Source organism: Suricata suricatta, chromosome X (genome assembly GCF_006229205.1).
Source record: "Suricata suricatta isolate VVHF042 chromosome X, meerkat_22Aug2017_6uvM2_HiC, whole genome shotgun sequence".
In the NCBI taxonomy this organism is placed as follows: Eukaryota; Metazoa; Chordata; class Mammalia; order Carnivora; family Herpestidae; genus Suricata; species Suricata suricatta.
This window is the reverse complement of record NC_043717.1, coordinates 44,173,813-44,189,720: the sequence shown is the minus strand read 5'-3', so window position 1 is coordinate 44,189,720 and position 15,908 is coordinate 44,173,813. Positions and strand designations below refer to the sequence as shown.

At 36.6% G+C, this 15,908-nt stretch overlaps 1 protein-coding gene across 1 annotated transcript in view; it reads left to right on the top strand.

Annotated features, from left to right (window-relative positions):
• The first annotated feature begins 8,869 nt into the window (after positions 1 to 8,869).
• Positions 8,870 to 15,908, top strand: part of WNK3 (WNK lysine deficient protein kinase 3) — a 175,942-nt gene continuing 168,903 nt past the window's right edge. The window contains exon 1 of the mRNA XM_029930827.1: positions 8,870 to 9,511. Coding sequence (XP_029786687.1) covers positions 8,975 to 9,511 — 537 coding nt within the window. The 5' untranslated portion in view covers positions 8,870 to 8,974. The remainder of the gene's footprint in view (positions 9,512 to 15,908) is intronic.

The window sequence follows — 15,908 nt, the reverse complement described above, 5'->3', positions numbered from 1 at the left end:
CCTGATGTGTTCATTTTTGCTACTCTGACTGGCATGAGATGGTATCTCAGTATGGTTTTGGTTTGTATTTCCATGATGATTAGTGACGCTCAGCATTGTTTCATGTATCTGTTGGCCATCTGGATGGATGTCCTCTTTGCAGAAGTGTCTATTCATGTCTTCTGCCCATTTCTTCACTGGATTATTTGTTTTTCGGGTGTGGAGTTTGGTGAGTTCCTTGTAGATTTTGAATACTAGCCCTTTATCTGATATGTCATGTGCAAATATCTTTTCACATTCTGTTAGTTGCCTATTAGTTTTATTGTTTGTTTCCTTTGCCATGTAGCAGCTTTTTATCTTGATGAGGTCCCAGTAGTTCATTTTTGCTCTTAATTCCCTTGCCTTTGGGGATGTCTCAAGTAAGAAATTGCTGTGATTGAGATCAAGGAGGTTGTTCTCCTGCTTTCTCCTTTAGAGTTTTGATGATTTCCTGTCTCACATTCAGGTCCTTCATCCCTTTTGAGTTTATTTTTGTGTATGGTGTAAGAAAGTGCTCTAGTTTCATTGTTTTGCATTGTTTTGCATGTTGCTGTGCAGTTTCCCCAGCACCATCTGTTAAAGCAGCTGTCTTCTTTCCATTGGATACTTTTTCATGCTTTGTCAAAGATTAATTTGTGGGCCCAATTCTGAGTTCTCTATTCTATTCTATTTGTCTATGTGTCTGTTTTTGTGCCAATACCATACTGTCTTGATGATGATAGCTTTGTAGTAGAGGTTAAAGTCTGGGACTGTGATGCTTCCCGTTTTGGTTTTCTTCTTCAATATTACTTTCACTCTTCGGGGTCTTTTGTGGTTTCATACAAATTTAGGATAGTTTGTTCTAGATTTGTGAACAATGCTGGAGCAATTTTGATTACAATTGCATTGAATGTCTAGAATGTTTTGGATAATAATGACATTTTAACTATGTTTATTCTTCCAATCAATGAGCATGGAATGTTTTTCCATTTCTTTGTATCTTCTTCAATTTCCTTCATAAGCTTTCTATAGTTTTCATCATACAGATCTTTTACATCTTTGGTTAGGTTTATTCCTAGGTATGTTATGGTTTTTCATGCAATTGTGAATAGGATCAGTTTCCTGATTTCTCTTTTTGTTGTTTCATTATTGATGTATAAAAATGCAACTGATTTCTGTACGTTCATTTTGTACCCTGCGACTCTGCTGAATTCATGGATCAGTTCTAGTAGGCTTCTGGTGGAGTCTGTTGGGTTTTCCATGTAGAGTATCATGTCATCTGCAAAAGGACAAAGTTTGACTTCACCTTTGCCAATTCTGATGCCTTATGTCCTTTTGATGTCTGATTGCTGATGCTAGGACTTCTAGCATTATGTTAAACAACTGTGGTGCGGGTGCACATCCCTGTCATGTTCCTGATCTCAGAGGGAAAGCTCTCAGATTTTCCCCTTTGAGGATGATATTAGCTGTGGGCTTTTGATAAATGGCTAAGTTCCTTCTATCCTGACTTTCTCAAGTGTCTTTATTAAGAAAGGATGCATTACTTTGTCAAATGGTTTCTTTGCATCTATCGACAGGTCCATATAGTTTTTATATTTTCTTTTGTTAATGTGATATATCACATTGATTGATTTGCGAATATTGAACCAGCCCTATAATCCAGGAATGAATCCCATTTGATCATGGTGGATAATTCCTTTTTATGCTGTTGAATTCGATTTGCAAGTATCTTGTTGAGGATTTTTGCATCTGTTTTCATCAAGGATATTGGTCTGTAGTTCTCTCTTTTGTGGGTTTCTGTCTGAGTAACTGGTTTCGTAGAATGAGTCGGAAGTTTTCCTTCAAGGTTTATTTTTTGGAACAGCTTGAGAAGAATGGGTACTAACTCTGATTTAAATGTTTGGTAGACTGCCTCAGGAAAGCCATCTGGCTTAGGTATCTTATTTGTCGGGAGATTTTTGATAACTGATTCAATTTCTTCACTACTTTTGGGTCTATTCAGAGTTTTTATATTTTCCCATTTGAATTTTGGTAGTGCATGTGTGTTTAAGAATTTGTCCATTTCTTCTATGTTGTCCAGTTTGTTGGCATAATTTTTTACAGTATTCTCTGACACTTGCTTGTATTTCTGAGGGATTGGTTGTAATAAATCCATTTTCATTCATGATTTCGTCTATTTGGGTGTTTTTCTTTTCTTTTCTTTTTTTATTTGAAGGGCCTGGCCAGAGGTTTATCAATTTTATTTAGTTTTTCAAAAAACCAACTCTTAGTTTTACTGATGGGTACATCTGTTATTTTTTGGATTCTATATTGTTTCTTTCTGCCCTGATCTTTATTATTTCTCTTCTTCTGCTGGGTTTGGGGGGTGCTCTTGCTGCTCCCCTTCTAGTTCCTTTAGGTGTGCTATTAGATTTTGTATTTGCACTTTTGCTATTTTCGTGAAATAGGCCTGGAGTGCAATGTACTTTCCTTTTAGTACTGCCTTTGCTGCATGCCAGAGAGTTTGGATTGTTGTATTTTCATTTTCATTTGTTTTCGTATATTTTTTAATTTCTTCTCTATAGAATTACCTGCTTGGACCAATCATTCTTTAGTAGGGTGTTCCTTAACCTCTATGTTTTTGGAGGTTTTCTAGACTTTTCCCTATCATTGATTTCAAGTTTTATAGCATTGTGATATGAAACTGTGCAAGGTATGATCTCAATTCAATTATACTTATGGAGGGCTGGTTTATGACCCAATATGTGATCTGTCTTAGAGAATGTGCTCTGCGCACTTGAGAAGAAATAGAATTCTTTAGCCTCAGGATGCAGAGTTCTAAATATATCTGTCAAATCCATGTGTTCCAATGTGTCGTTCAGGTCCATTGTTTCTTTGGTAATTTTCTGTCTAGTTGATCTATCCATTGCTGTAAGTGGAGTAATAAAATCATCTGATATTAGCACATTCTTATCAATAAGATTGTTTCTTTTTGTGATTAATTATTTTATATATTTAGGTGCTCCCAAATTTAGTGCATAGACACTTATAATTGTTAGCTCTTCTTAACGTAGAGACCCTGTAATTCTTATATAATGACCTTTTTCATCTCTTATTACTGCCTTTACTTTAAAATACAGTTTGTCTGATATGATTATGGCTACTCCAGCTTTCTTTTGATTTCCAGTAGCATGATAGATACTTCTCTATCCCCTTACTTTCTTTTTTTTCCATTTTTTATTAAAAAAAGGTTTTTTTATTGTTTGTTTTGTTTTGTTTTTAGAGGGAGAGACACACACAGCATGAGTAGGGGAGGGACAGAGAGAAAAGGAGGTACAGAATCTGAAGACAGGCTCCAGGCTGTGATCTAGCTTTTAGCATAGAGCCCGACGTGTGGCTCGAACTCAATGACCTTGAGATCATGACTTGAGCTGAAGTCGGATGCTTAACCGACTGAGCCACCCAGATGCCCTTCCATCTCCTTAATTTCAATCTTAAGGTGTTCTCAAGTCTAAAATGAGTCTCTTGTAGACAGTAAATAGATGGAGTTTGTTTTTTTATCCATTCTGATACCGTGTCTTTTGATTGGAGCATTTGCTCCATTTACATTCAGTGTTATTATTGAGAAATATGGGCTTAAATTTTTTTAATGTTTTATGTATTTTTGAGAAAGAAAGAGACTGCATGAGCAGAGGATGGTCAGAGATAGAGGGAGACACAGAATATGAAGACAGGCTCCAGGCTCTGACCTATCTGTCAGCACAGAGCCTGATGCTGGGCTCGAACCTACGAACTGCGAGATCATGCCCTGAGCCAATGTCGGACGCTTAACCAACTGAGCCACCCAGGCACCCTGAAAAATATAGGTTTAGAGTCCTTGTATTCTCTGTAGGATTCATGCTTGTAGTGGTGTCTCTGTAGCTGGTGTTCCTTCTAACATTTCCCTCATAGAGTCTTTATAGGATTTCCTGTAGGCCTGGTTTAGTGGTGATGAATTCTTTCAATTTTTGTTTATTTGAGAAAACCTTTATCTCTCCTATTTTGAATAACGTGCTCACTGGATAAAGAATTCTTGGCTGTATATTTTTTCTTTTTATCACATTGAAGATTTCCCGCCATTCCTTTCTGGCCTGCCAAGTTTCAGTAGATAGGTCTGTAACTACTCTGATAGGTCTCCCTTTGTATTTAGGGCCTTTTTATCCGTAGCTGCTTTCAGAATTCTCTCTTTATCTTTATATTTTGCCAGTTTCACTATGATATGTCTTGCAGAAGATTGATTCAAGTTACATCTGAGGGCAGCTTTCTGTGCTAAAATCTGGTTTTAAAGATTGGAATTCATTATGTGTTCTGAGTACCAGTCCCTTATCAGATTTTTACATGTTTTCTCTTAGTCCCTTTGCTTTTCACCTTCTTAGTGGCATCCTTTGAAGCACAGAAGTTTTAAATTTGATGAGGTCCATGTTGTCAGTGTTCTCTTTTATCACTTGTATTTTTGTTGTATCTGGGAAATCATTGCTTAACCCAGAATCACTAAAAATAACTCCAATATTTTTTTTTCCTAAGAGATTTATTGTTTTAGCTCTTACATTTAGGTGTGACCCACTTTGAGTTCATTTTTTTGTATGGTAATAGGTAGGGGTCCACATTTACTGTTTTGTGTGTGTGTATATGCATTTTACCCCACACCTTTTGTTGAAAGACTATTCTTTTCCCATTCAATGGTCTTTGTCACTTTTTCAAAAATCAGTTGACCATAAATCTTAAGGTTTACTTCTAGACTCTCAAATGTATTCCATTGATCTACAGTTGACCCTTAATAATGTAGGGGTTAGGGGCATCAACCCCTGTGCAGTTGAAAATCTGCATATCTTTTGACTCTCTAAAAACTTACTAACAGTGGCGTACCAAAGCTTTACCAATAACAAACAGTTGCTTACCACCTATTTTGTATGTTGTATGAATCCTATACTGTATTCTTACAATAAAGTAAGCTACAGAAAAGTGTTATTAAGAAAATCATAAAGAAGAGAAAGCAAATTCACGGTACTGTAAAATATCCATGTGGAACTGCACAGTTCAAACCCATGTTATTCAAGGGTCAAATATATATATATGTGTGTGTGTGTGTGTGTGTGTGTGTGTGTATCCTTATTCTTTTGTTCATTTTTTTTAAAGTTCATTTATTTATTTTGATAGAGAGAGACAGTGCGCACAGCATGGGGAGGGATAGAGAAAGAGAGAGAGAGAGAGAGAGAGAGAGAGAAAGAAAGAGACTGACTGACAAGGAGAAAAGGAGAGAGAATCCTAAGCAAGCTCTTCACTGTCAGCACAGAGCCCAAGTAGTGTCTCAAACTCATGAACTGTGAGACCATAACCTGAACTGAAATGAAGGGTTGGATGCTTAATCAAGTGAGCCATTCAGGTGCCCCTCTGTTTTTCATTTCTAATTTAATTCTTTTGTTCTTTTAAACTTATTGAGATTTATTGCATAGTATATTATTTACTCTGGAGATTTTTCCATGTGTACTTTAAAAGAACGTATATTGTGCTCTTATTGGGAGTGTTCTGTAGATGGCAGTTAGGTTAAGTTGGTTTGTAGTATTGGCCATATTTTCTAGCTTCTTTTTTTTCCATCTGATTGTTCCATCACTGAGAATGGGGTATTAGTTTTGTCAGTTTATTTTATTTTGGAGCTCTGCGTTAGATGTGTGTATGTTCATAATTGTTATAGTATGCTGATGAATCTTGTCATATTTACAAATGCCCCTCTTTATCTCTAGGAACAATTTTGTCTTAGGGTTGGCTTTTAGAAGTTAGAAGACTGGGGGAACACTCATTTCCCCACTCCTGTTATTTGTTGCTTCTTATCCTTATAGTTCAGGAAACCAGGTGAACAAAACTGTTAGAATTATTATACCAGAGCAGTACTACTTGTACCTCTATTTTTATATTAGGGTTCTTAGTATGATTTAATTTTTTTAAGAGAGAGAGAGCATGAAAGCAGGAGAGGTACGGGGGTGGGGTGCAGACAGAGAGAGAGAGAATCTTTAGCAGGCTCTACATTTAGCATAGAGTCTGATTTGGGGCTTCATCTCACAACTGTAAGATCATGATCTAAGACAAAATGAAGAGTCAGACACTTAACCGACTGAGCCCCCCAGGTGCCCCATAATTTTTAAGAGGTTACAGAGTTAAATTTTTTTGAAGGTTTTTCCAACTTAAATTTTCTAATTTTACCTATTTTTGTCTGTTTGGAAGTCCTTTTATCTTACTTATGGATCTCTGCTCTTGAGGTTTCTGGATAAGTGACCTTTAAGTTAAGTGAATAATATTATTCTTACTTAAGAATATCCAACCTAAAATATTAACATTTGGGGCATGTAAGTGAAGGGCATACTGGATTCTTTGTATATGATTGCAGGTTTTTTTCCAAGTCTAAAATGTTGGAATAAGTTAAAGAAAAAAACATCTCTACCTAAGTAAGTCATTGTTAGTTACTTTTTCTCACTTACATGTAATGCTAGCCTTATTAGATGATTTTCTATGTATATTGATTTGGAAGTGCAATTTCATAGACCACTTCTTAGCTCTGGTATTAATATTAACACAGTTATGTCCTCATACTGTCACTTGATAGGCAAATTTCATGGGAAGGGGGAGTCCTCCAACTTTGTTCTTGTATTTAGTATTTCCTTAATGTATCTTGAATCTGTTCCTCTTGCCACTATTTTTGTTTTTGGCTATTCTGGGTCTCTTCAAGTTCTATATGAAATTTATAATTAGCTGGTTAATTTCTGCAAGGAAACTGGCTGGGATTTTGATAGGAATTGTGTTAAATGTGTAGAACAGTTTAGGGTATTTCTCCTCATTTTGTTTTAGTTCAGGGTTGTTTTTCTTCAGTTTTTCACATTTGGTATTTCCATGTATTTTTGGTTTGACCTGACAAATTGTGCCTTCTAAGGCGTATAACATAATAGGTATGTAGGCTTAAGTTTGTGATACATGTTTGTGGTAAGAAAGGAAGAATTTTTTAATGGGTGGTTTGACCATTCATTTGAAAACCTTTTTTTTGGTATATGTTCTGCATATTTCCACGTTTCTTGTGGAAAGTTTTAGAAAATACAAGAAAGCAGAAAGAAAAAAGGTTTGTAATTCCACCAGAGTTATGCATGTGTTTATGGAAGCTTGTTGTATATATTTCTTTTTTCATTTTTTTCATTTAACCATATAACATATAGGGAATGTCTTTTTTATTTTATTTTTTGAAAGAGAGAGCATGCACATGTACGAGCAAGAGAGGGGCAGGAGAGGGAGGGGGAGAGGAAGAGGGAGAATCTTAAACAGACTCTCTATGCCCAGTGTGGAGACCGATGCAGCTCAGTCTCATGACTGTGACATTACAACCCAAGCCAAAATTAAGAGCCCATGCTTAACCGACTGAGCCACCCATCTCACTAAAAACTATAGTGTTCTTAGTGCTGTGTCATATCTCATTTTGATATTTAACTAAACCTCTATTAGGGTTATGTTTAGGATAGTTTTTCCAAATTTTAAATGTTATAATGAATGTTATATTTTTGCCCAGATTCTTGACTATTTTCTAAGGCAAATTCCTCTAAGTGGAACTATTGGTTCAAAGGATGCATATTTTTAAATCTTTCTTGCCATTTTTTGGTATAGTGTGTTAATATTTGACAGCAGTTTCTTTCTGTTAATATCTGCAGGTAAGTAAGCTCTTAAACAAGTATTTACATTTTTTGGAACTACTGTTAGGTATTCATAGCAGCATGATTCATAACAGTCAAAAGGTAGAACAACCCAGGGCACCTGGGTGGCTTTGTCGGTTGAGTGTCCGACTTCAGCTCAGGTCATGATCTTGCAGTTCGTGGGTTCGAGCCCTGCGTTGGGCTGTGTACTGACAGATAGCTCAGAGCCTGGAGCCTGTCTTCAGATTCTGTCTCCCCCTCTCTCTGATCCCCCCCTGCTCAAGCTGTCTCTCTCAAAAATAAATAAAACATTAAAAAAAATTTTAAAAAGGTAGAACAACCCAATTCATTGACTAGATGAATGGAGAAGCAAAATGTGGTATATAAATACAGTGGAATAATGTTGAGTCTTAAAAAGGAATGAAATTCTGATACATGCTACAACATGAATGAACCTTAAATAAAGTAAGGTTTATTTAAAGTAAAATAAGCCAGACATAAAAGGACAAATATTATATAATTCCACTTATATGAAGTACCTAGAATAAGCAAGTTCATAGGGACGGAAAGGAGAATAAAGATTACCAGAGGCTGAGGCTGGGAAGATGGGTAGTTTAATGGATATAGAATGTCAGTTTGTAATGATGAAAAAGTTCTGGAAATCAATAGTGGTAATGGTTGTACAGCACTGTGAATGTACTAAATGCCACTGAATTGTACACTTAAAAATGATTAAATGGTAAATTTGATATTAAGTATATTTTACCACAATAAAAATACTATTGGATTAATTTCAGAATTTTAGATAAAAACCACTTACTGAGAAATTATGTGCTTATTTATTATGTGTTACCTTGTAGCTAAGTGAACTCAGGGTTTATATACTTGTTTTAAATATGATGGATTGATAGATGGTGTTGAGAACTAAGTTCCTAACCAACGTTCGTGCAGTATGAATACTTATTGAGCTATGTGCCAACTAGTCTGCTAGGCACTTAGGACTACACTGGTAAACAAGATAAGACATAGTCCCTGGAGTGTGCTGGTTGCTAAGATTGGACAGAAAAAGAACAAACTTCTTATTAAGAAAAAAGGGATTAAACAGGTGACTTGTTTTCTCCTTAATGATTTCCTTTGTGGGGTTTTTAAAATATCCTTTCCCCCCACTTCAGGTTGCTATGGAAACATATGACTACATAAACGGAAGTCCTTTCTGATAATCCTGATACCTGAGATGTAACTGGACTAAAGAGTGGAAGAGGAAAAAAATTTTACTGCTAACGTCAATTATAATGGCTACTGATTCAGGAGAGCCAGCTAGCACAGAAGATTCTGAAAAACCTGATGGAGTTTCATTGGAAGACAGAGCTCCTCAGGTTGCAGTAACTTTGACAGTAGAAACTAGAATAAAAGAAAAAAACAGTAGTTTCTCTGCTACTGGGGAAACTACAGAAAGGAAGAGATTCTTCCGAAAGAGTGTTGAGATGATGGAAGATGATAAAGTTGCTGAATCTTCCTCCAAAGATGAGAGAATGAAGACTGCAACAAATATTCCAAGAGTAGAAAGGCTTCCTTCAAATGTGCTGGGAGGTGGACAAGAAGTTAAATATGAACAATGTTCAAAGGCAACTTCAGAGTCCTCAAAAGATTGTTTGAAGGAGAAAAATGAAAAGGAAATGGAAGAAGAAGCAGAAATGAAGGCTGTAGCTACTTCTCCTAGTGGCAGGTTCCTGAAATTTGACATTGAGCTGGGAAGAGGAGCATTTAAAACAGTATATAAAGGATTGGACACTGAAACATGGGTTGAGGTTGCTTGGTGTGAGCTGCAGGTGGGTATATAATCTTCTTGTTTTTAATAAATTCCAGTTTTAGCAGGCCTGGCCTTCTGAATGATCCAGGATTAATATGTATCATGGATTTTTTTAAAAAGGCTGGTCCCCCATCTCCCTGAAATTATGCTCTTTCCCTAGATCCTCTTAGGAGCTCATGGCAGCCTTTTTTCCTCCTGATTTTTTCCCTTCTGTTGTTTTCTCTTCTGTTTTATTAAAGGGGGGGGAAAGTCCATCAATGACTTCTTTGGGAAAATGTTCTTAATTTATTAACCTTGGGAAATTCCCCCAAACTCTTGAGGTCTCATTTTGAAAACTTTTAGTAAATGTATGCCTTATAAGTTAGTTGATTGTTATACTTAATATTTAGGAGTGTGACATGTCAGGGATATATTTAGTGCAATACCTTCCTTTCCTCTTTTTCTTTCAACAAATTTTTGGGGGTTCATATGGTGTTTTTCATAACAGAAAATGTTATGCTTGTTTCTTTGAGGACGTCTATTAGTATAAACTTGCCCAATGCCTTTAAATTTACCTCAAAGACAATCTCTGGAAGAAATAATCACCAGAACCTACTGAGGTTAGTCAACTGGAATGTGTTTAGAAAGGAGAAATGAGAATAGGAGAATAGTTGAATTACCTAGGTATATGTTTTTTTAATAAATGTTTGTGTGGTACTTTTAACTAATGAAGAGCTAATGAAGACAGAACATCAAAGAAGGGTTTGTAATAAAAATAGCTTCAGAGAGATGCAGTTCAAATATAAGGAAATCCTTTGTGACTTTAGTCAGCCCATGAGAAATGTCAGTGTTCACATGAGATGCTTAAAATTAAGATTGAATAAAGTAAGTTGCTAAGTATAGGTTTTTTGTTTTTATTCAGATTCCAGTGGTTTCTGTGCATGTGGATGTGTACATATGTGTTGTAACTTCACCCATTCTGAATTTGCTGTAGGTTACCATTTCCTAACTTTACTGTCTGTGTCAGTCTTTGCTTCATATGCAGATTCCAGAGCCTGTTATCAGAGATTTAGTTCAGGAAGCCTGAGGTGTGATGCAAGACTGCACTTTTAACCATCTTTCAAAGTACTTTGAATGTAGGAAGTCCTGTAACTCTTTAGAGTGCAAGTTACCTAGCAGTCAAGCGGTTCCAGTAGTTCTTAAAAGGTGGGAGCATACATGGACTTACTTGGCTTTCTTCTCACCTCCTTGTTCCCCTTTCAGAATTTTATAAGGTCTGTGACACAGTAGAAATACTAGGTAATATGAGCAAATAAACATCAAGATTACCTGAAATTTCAGTCTTTTGAGAATGCTTTACACATTTTAATATATCTTTCTGGACTCTTCTTTTGAGAAAATGTATAGTATATGACTATTTTTTCCCCACACAGTAGGATCTTTAAGGTCTTACAAAACCCTTTCTTTTTACTTAATCATGAACATCTTTTCATTACCAGTAATTGTGAATTTACATCCTTATTTTTTTTTTAAGTTTTAGTTGAGAGAGAAAGAGAGAATGCGTGTCTGGAGGTGGGAGGGGCAGAAAGAGACGGACAGAGAGAGAATCTCAAGCAGATGCCAGTGCTGTCTGCACAGAGCCTGATGCGGGGCTTAAACCCATGAACCATGAGATCATGACCTGAGCCGAAATCAAGAGTTGGACACTCAACTCACTGAGCCACCCAGGTGCCCCATACATCATTATTTTTTTTAATGTTTATTTATTTTTGAGAGAGAGCATGAGTGGGGGAAAGGCAGAGAGAGAGGGATACACAGAATCCAAAGCACAACACAGAGCCTGACGCAGGGCCTGAACCCATGAACCACAAGATCATGACCTGAGCCAAAGTTGGATGCTTAACCGACTGAGCCACCCAGGTGCTCCCCCATACATCATTATTTTTAATAGTTGCCCTTATAAGGTATTTAATCAGCTTCTGTTGTTGGACCTCTAGAATTTTCTCCAGTTTTTCACTATTATAACCATGGTTGTGATCAACATACTTGTATATATAGTGAAAATATGTCCATTTTAATTTCATCTCTCCATTGTGACATTGGTAACACTGATCTTTGAGTGATAATCTGCCTGTAAATGGAAGAAATCATTTCCATTCACATGCTGGTAGGATACATAGTAAAAATATGCCAAGTATTTAGCAAATTGTATACTCTCACTATGTTAAAGGATGTTTAGGTAAAACTTAAAATACCCTAGTGACAGGGACTGCTTAGGGGAGTGCCTTCTATCATTCACCTATGGAAAGACTAAGAGAGCCCATAAGGTCTTACTACTCAAAACGTGGTCCCTGGAGCAGCAGCATGGACATCATCTGGAAACTTGTTAGAACTGCAGGTTCCTATGTCTCATCTCAGACCTACTGAATCAGAATGTGCTACTTTGTGGCATCTGGTGATTGGTATGTATAGTAGTGTTTGGAAAGCACTGAAATAAGGGACCAGTCCAAGAGCTAGCTGAATCAGAGGAGAAATTCCCTTAATACACCAACTTTAGGTTTGTATTATATCATATATACTGATTCCTGATATCTACTCCAGACTTTTCCAGGATCTCTAAGATCAGAGAAATTAGAATCTCTAAGAGATAGGCCTCTGGGACTTATTTTTTGAAAGTTCCCCAGGTGACTGGATGAATAGCTAGATTTGGAAATCTCTCATGTGGAACAAATGTAAATATATAAAATACGTTTTTAATGTTTATTTTTGAGAGAGAGAGAGAGAGAGAGAGAGAGAGAGAGAGAGCGAGAAAGCAAGAAAGCATGTGCGCACACATGTATGTGAGTTGGGTGAGGGGCAGAGAAGGGGGGCAGAGGATCCAAAGCAGGCTCTGTGATGATAGCACAGCCTGACACGGGGCTCAAACCCACGAACCACAAGATCATGACCTGAGCCAAAGTCCGATGCTTAACTACCCAAGCACCCCTAAAATACATTTTAATTTACACCAAGAACAATTGCAATTTTCTATTCTGAAAGGAATGTCAGATTAGTGGACTTGATTGATAGAATTAAAAAAATTTTTTTACATTTATTTATTTTTGAGAGACAGAAAGAGACAGCGTGTGAACAGGGGAGGGGCAGAGAGAGAAAGAGACACAGAATCCGAGGCAAGCTCCAGGCTCTGAGCTAGTGGATAGCACGGAGCCTCATGCGGCACTCAAACGCACAAACCTGAGCCAAAGTTGGATCCTCAACGACTGAGCCATGCAGGTGCCCCAACTGATATAATTTTTAGACATCACTTCATTTTCTGCATATTTGGAATTAAGAAAAACTAACTTATTTTAAGTACTATTGTTTTTAATGTAGAATTTCTCGTAATTTTTCCACAGAGTTTTATTATGTAATTAAACAATTCTGTAGATAAACACCCCAGTGAATAGTTTAAATATTTGAAGTATTCAAAATTCTTTTCCAATCTTTGTTTATATATGTGTGTGTGTTTGTATAGTATATAAAATTAGTATGCCCATACTTTTGTTATCAATTTGATATTTTTTATTTAATTAAAATATTTATATTTTAATACATTCATGCCATCTCTTGCTTAAATCTTCTTTGCTGAAATTAGGCAGTTCTTTTATTTTGTTTTCTTCTTTGCATGTTTGATTTGAAAATCACAGATTAATAAAAGCTTTTTATACCTTTTTCTCCTGATGGCATTTTCCCCCATCATGGATATTTGAGCCTTGTGTATCAGTTGTTAAAAGCTCCATATCCATTTGTTTAGAATACATTGACCTTATGGCAGTGCCAACAGCCAGGAGAGAGAGATTTTACTGCTGATATTTGACTTTGAGGATGTTAAAAAATAAACAAACCCTTTGAAGATGTAGGTCATATTTAGGACTTGGCCATAAACATCTGCATTTCAACAGTTTGTCATAATTTATGGTTTCAATAACTTGATTTATACATTAGTGGAAAGGCTGACCTATTGTTCTTTGTAAAGAACTTGGTAAATTATTTGGTAAATTGGTAATTTACTGTGAGTGAGGCTATCAGTCATATGTGCTGTTGGGAAGACTATTTTAGTTCATGATGTTGAAAGAAAGACTTGGTCAGAAATTACTGAAAGTCTTGTTTAGTTACTCTTAGAAGGAGTCAATCACAAGAATTTGTAATATTTTCCTCTTCTAACAACTTGAGAATCAACAGCACTCCCCTTTCACACTTGGAAACATAACCAGCTTTTGCTTTACTATAATTTGGAAAAATACATCCACTAGTGGACTTGTCATTTGTTTTCTTGATGGAACTGAGTTTGCATGTAATGGGACTATTTTCCAAATGGAGGGACATCATATAGATATGTGAAATTTTTTTTTATTTGACTGTTTCTAAAATGTATTTGTTCTTGTAATAAGCTTAACTGGGGGTCACATATGTGATTGTCTGTTTCTTGGGGTAATTAAATTGCCTCCTTTTCTATTTTAATAAAAATTTTTAAAAAATTTTAATCTCAATATAGTTAACATGGGGCGCCTGGGTGGCTCAGTCGGTTAAGCCTCTGACTTCGGCTCAGGTCCTGATCTCATGGTTCGTGGGTTCGAGCCCCATGTCGGGCTCTGTGCTGACAGCTAGCTCAGAGCCTGGAGCCTGTCTTCATATTCTGTGTCTCCCTCTCTCTCTGACCCTCCCCTTCTCATGCTCTGTCTCTTCTGTATCAAAAATAAATAAAGCATCAATATAATTAACTTAACAGTCTTATGTTAGTTTCAGGTATACAATTCCATATATCACCCAGTGCTCAAAAATCCAGACAAGTGCACTCCTTAATCCCCCTCATCTATTTAACTCATCCCCCTACCCACCTCACATCTGGTGGTAACCATCAGTTTGTTTTGGATAGTCTGTTTCTTGATTTCCTCTTGCTCTCTTCTTTTTTCCCCTTTGCTCATTTGTTTTGTTTTCTTAAATCTGACATTATGAGTGAAATCATAGAGTATCTGTCTTTCTCTTACTTATTTCACTTAGCAGTATACTCTCTAGCTCTTAGTGAGTCTGTTTAAGTAGCATCTAACAACTAAACAACTAACAAGCCTACCTATAGTGTCTGAGCTGAACCAAAACTGGCACTGAAAAGAAAGATTTAAAAAAAAAAAACACAGTTGACTATAGCAGGTTGACCTGTTGAATGAGCATTCAAATGGACTTTTATTATAGTAGTGAATGTATTCAGAGCAACAAAATGGAAGTAGCAGTTTAAAAATCCATACTTCCACACCCAAAGCACCTATCAAAATTGTGTGGGGAAACTTTTCATTTTATTTTCATTTATCATTTAAAAGCTCTTTGGGGAAAAGTAATATTTTTCAACACCAGCCCCACACTTAATTGTAAAATTAGAATTAGATAATAATATGAAAACAACTGAATTTTCAAAAAAAGACAAAAATTCAAAATAAATGCCAGAACTTCTATTTCTGAATACATAACTGCAGTCCCAAAGTATTCACTTTGGGATACTTTTGCTCTAGAAATATTTTGTTATGGCCATCTTGAAAATGTTTCCAGATTCTGTTTGAGCCACACAAGAAAATGCTCCATTACATATATACACAGCCAAAATAGTGTTTCTCAGTTTGATTCCCCACTCTCTTCTGACCTAACTCTTTTTTTATAATAGTTTATTGTCAAATTGGTTTCCATATAACACCCAGTGCTTCTCCCCACAAGTGCCCCCCACCATGACCATCACCCCTTCCCTCCCTCCCCCTCCCCCTTCAGTCCATGGATCGTTTCCAGTATTCAGTAGTCTCCCTTGATCTGTGTCCCTCACACTTTTCCGCTCTCTTTCCCCCTTCCTCTCCCCATGGTCCCCTGCCAGGTGTCTCCTGTTAGACCTATGAATGCAAACATATGGTATCTATCTTTCTCTGCCTGACTTATTTCGCTTAGCATGACACCCTCAAGGTCCATCCACTTTGCTACAAATGGCCATATTTCATTCTTCTTCATTGCCATATAATACTCCATTGTGTATATATACCACATCTTCTTGATCCATTCATCAGTTGATGGACATTGAGGCTCTTCCCATGATTTGGCTATTGTAGAAAGTGCCGCTATAAACATTGGGGTACATGTGCTCCTATGCGTCAGCACTTCTGTATCCCCTGGGTAAATCCCTAGCAGTTATTGCTGGGTCATAGGGGAGTTCTATGGATAGTTTTTTGAGGAGTCTCCACACTGTTTTCCAGAGCGGCTGCACCAGTTTACATTGCCACCAACAGTGTAGGAGGGTGCCTGTCTCTCCACACCCTTGCCAGCCTCTATAGTCTTTTTTTTTTTTTTGTGGAAATACTTTTTTTTTCTCCATAATATTTTATTGTCAAATTGTTTTCCATACAACACCCAGTGCTCTTTCCCTT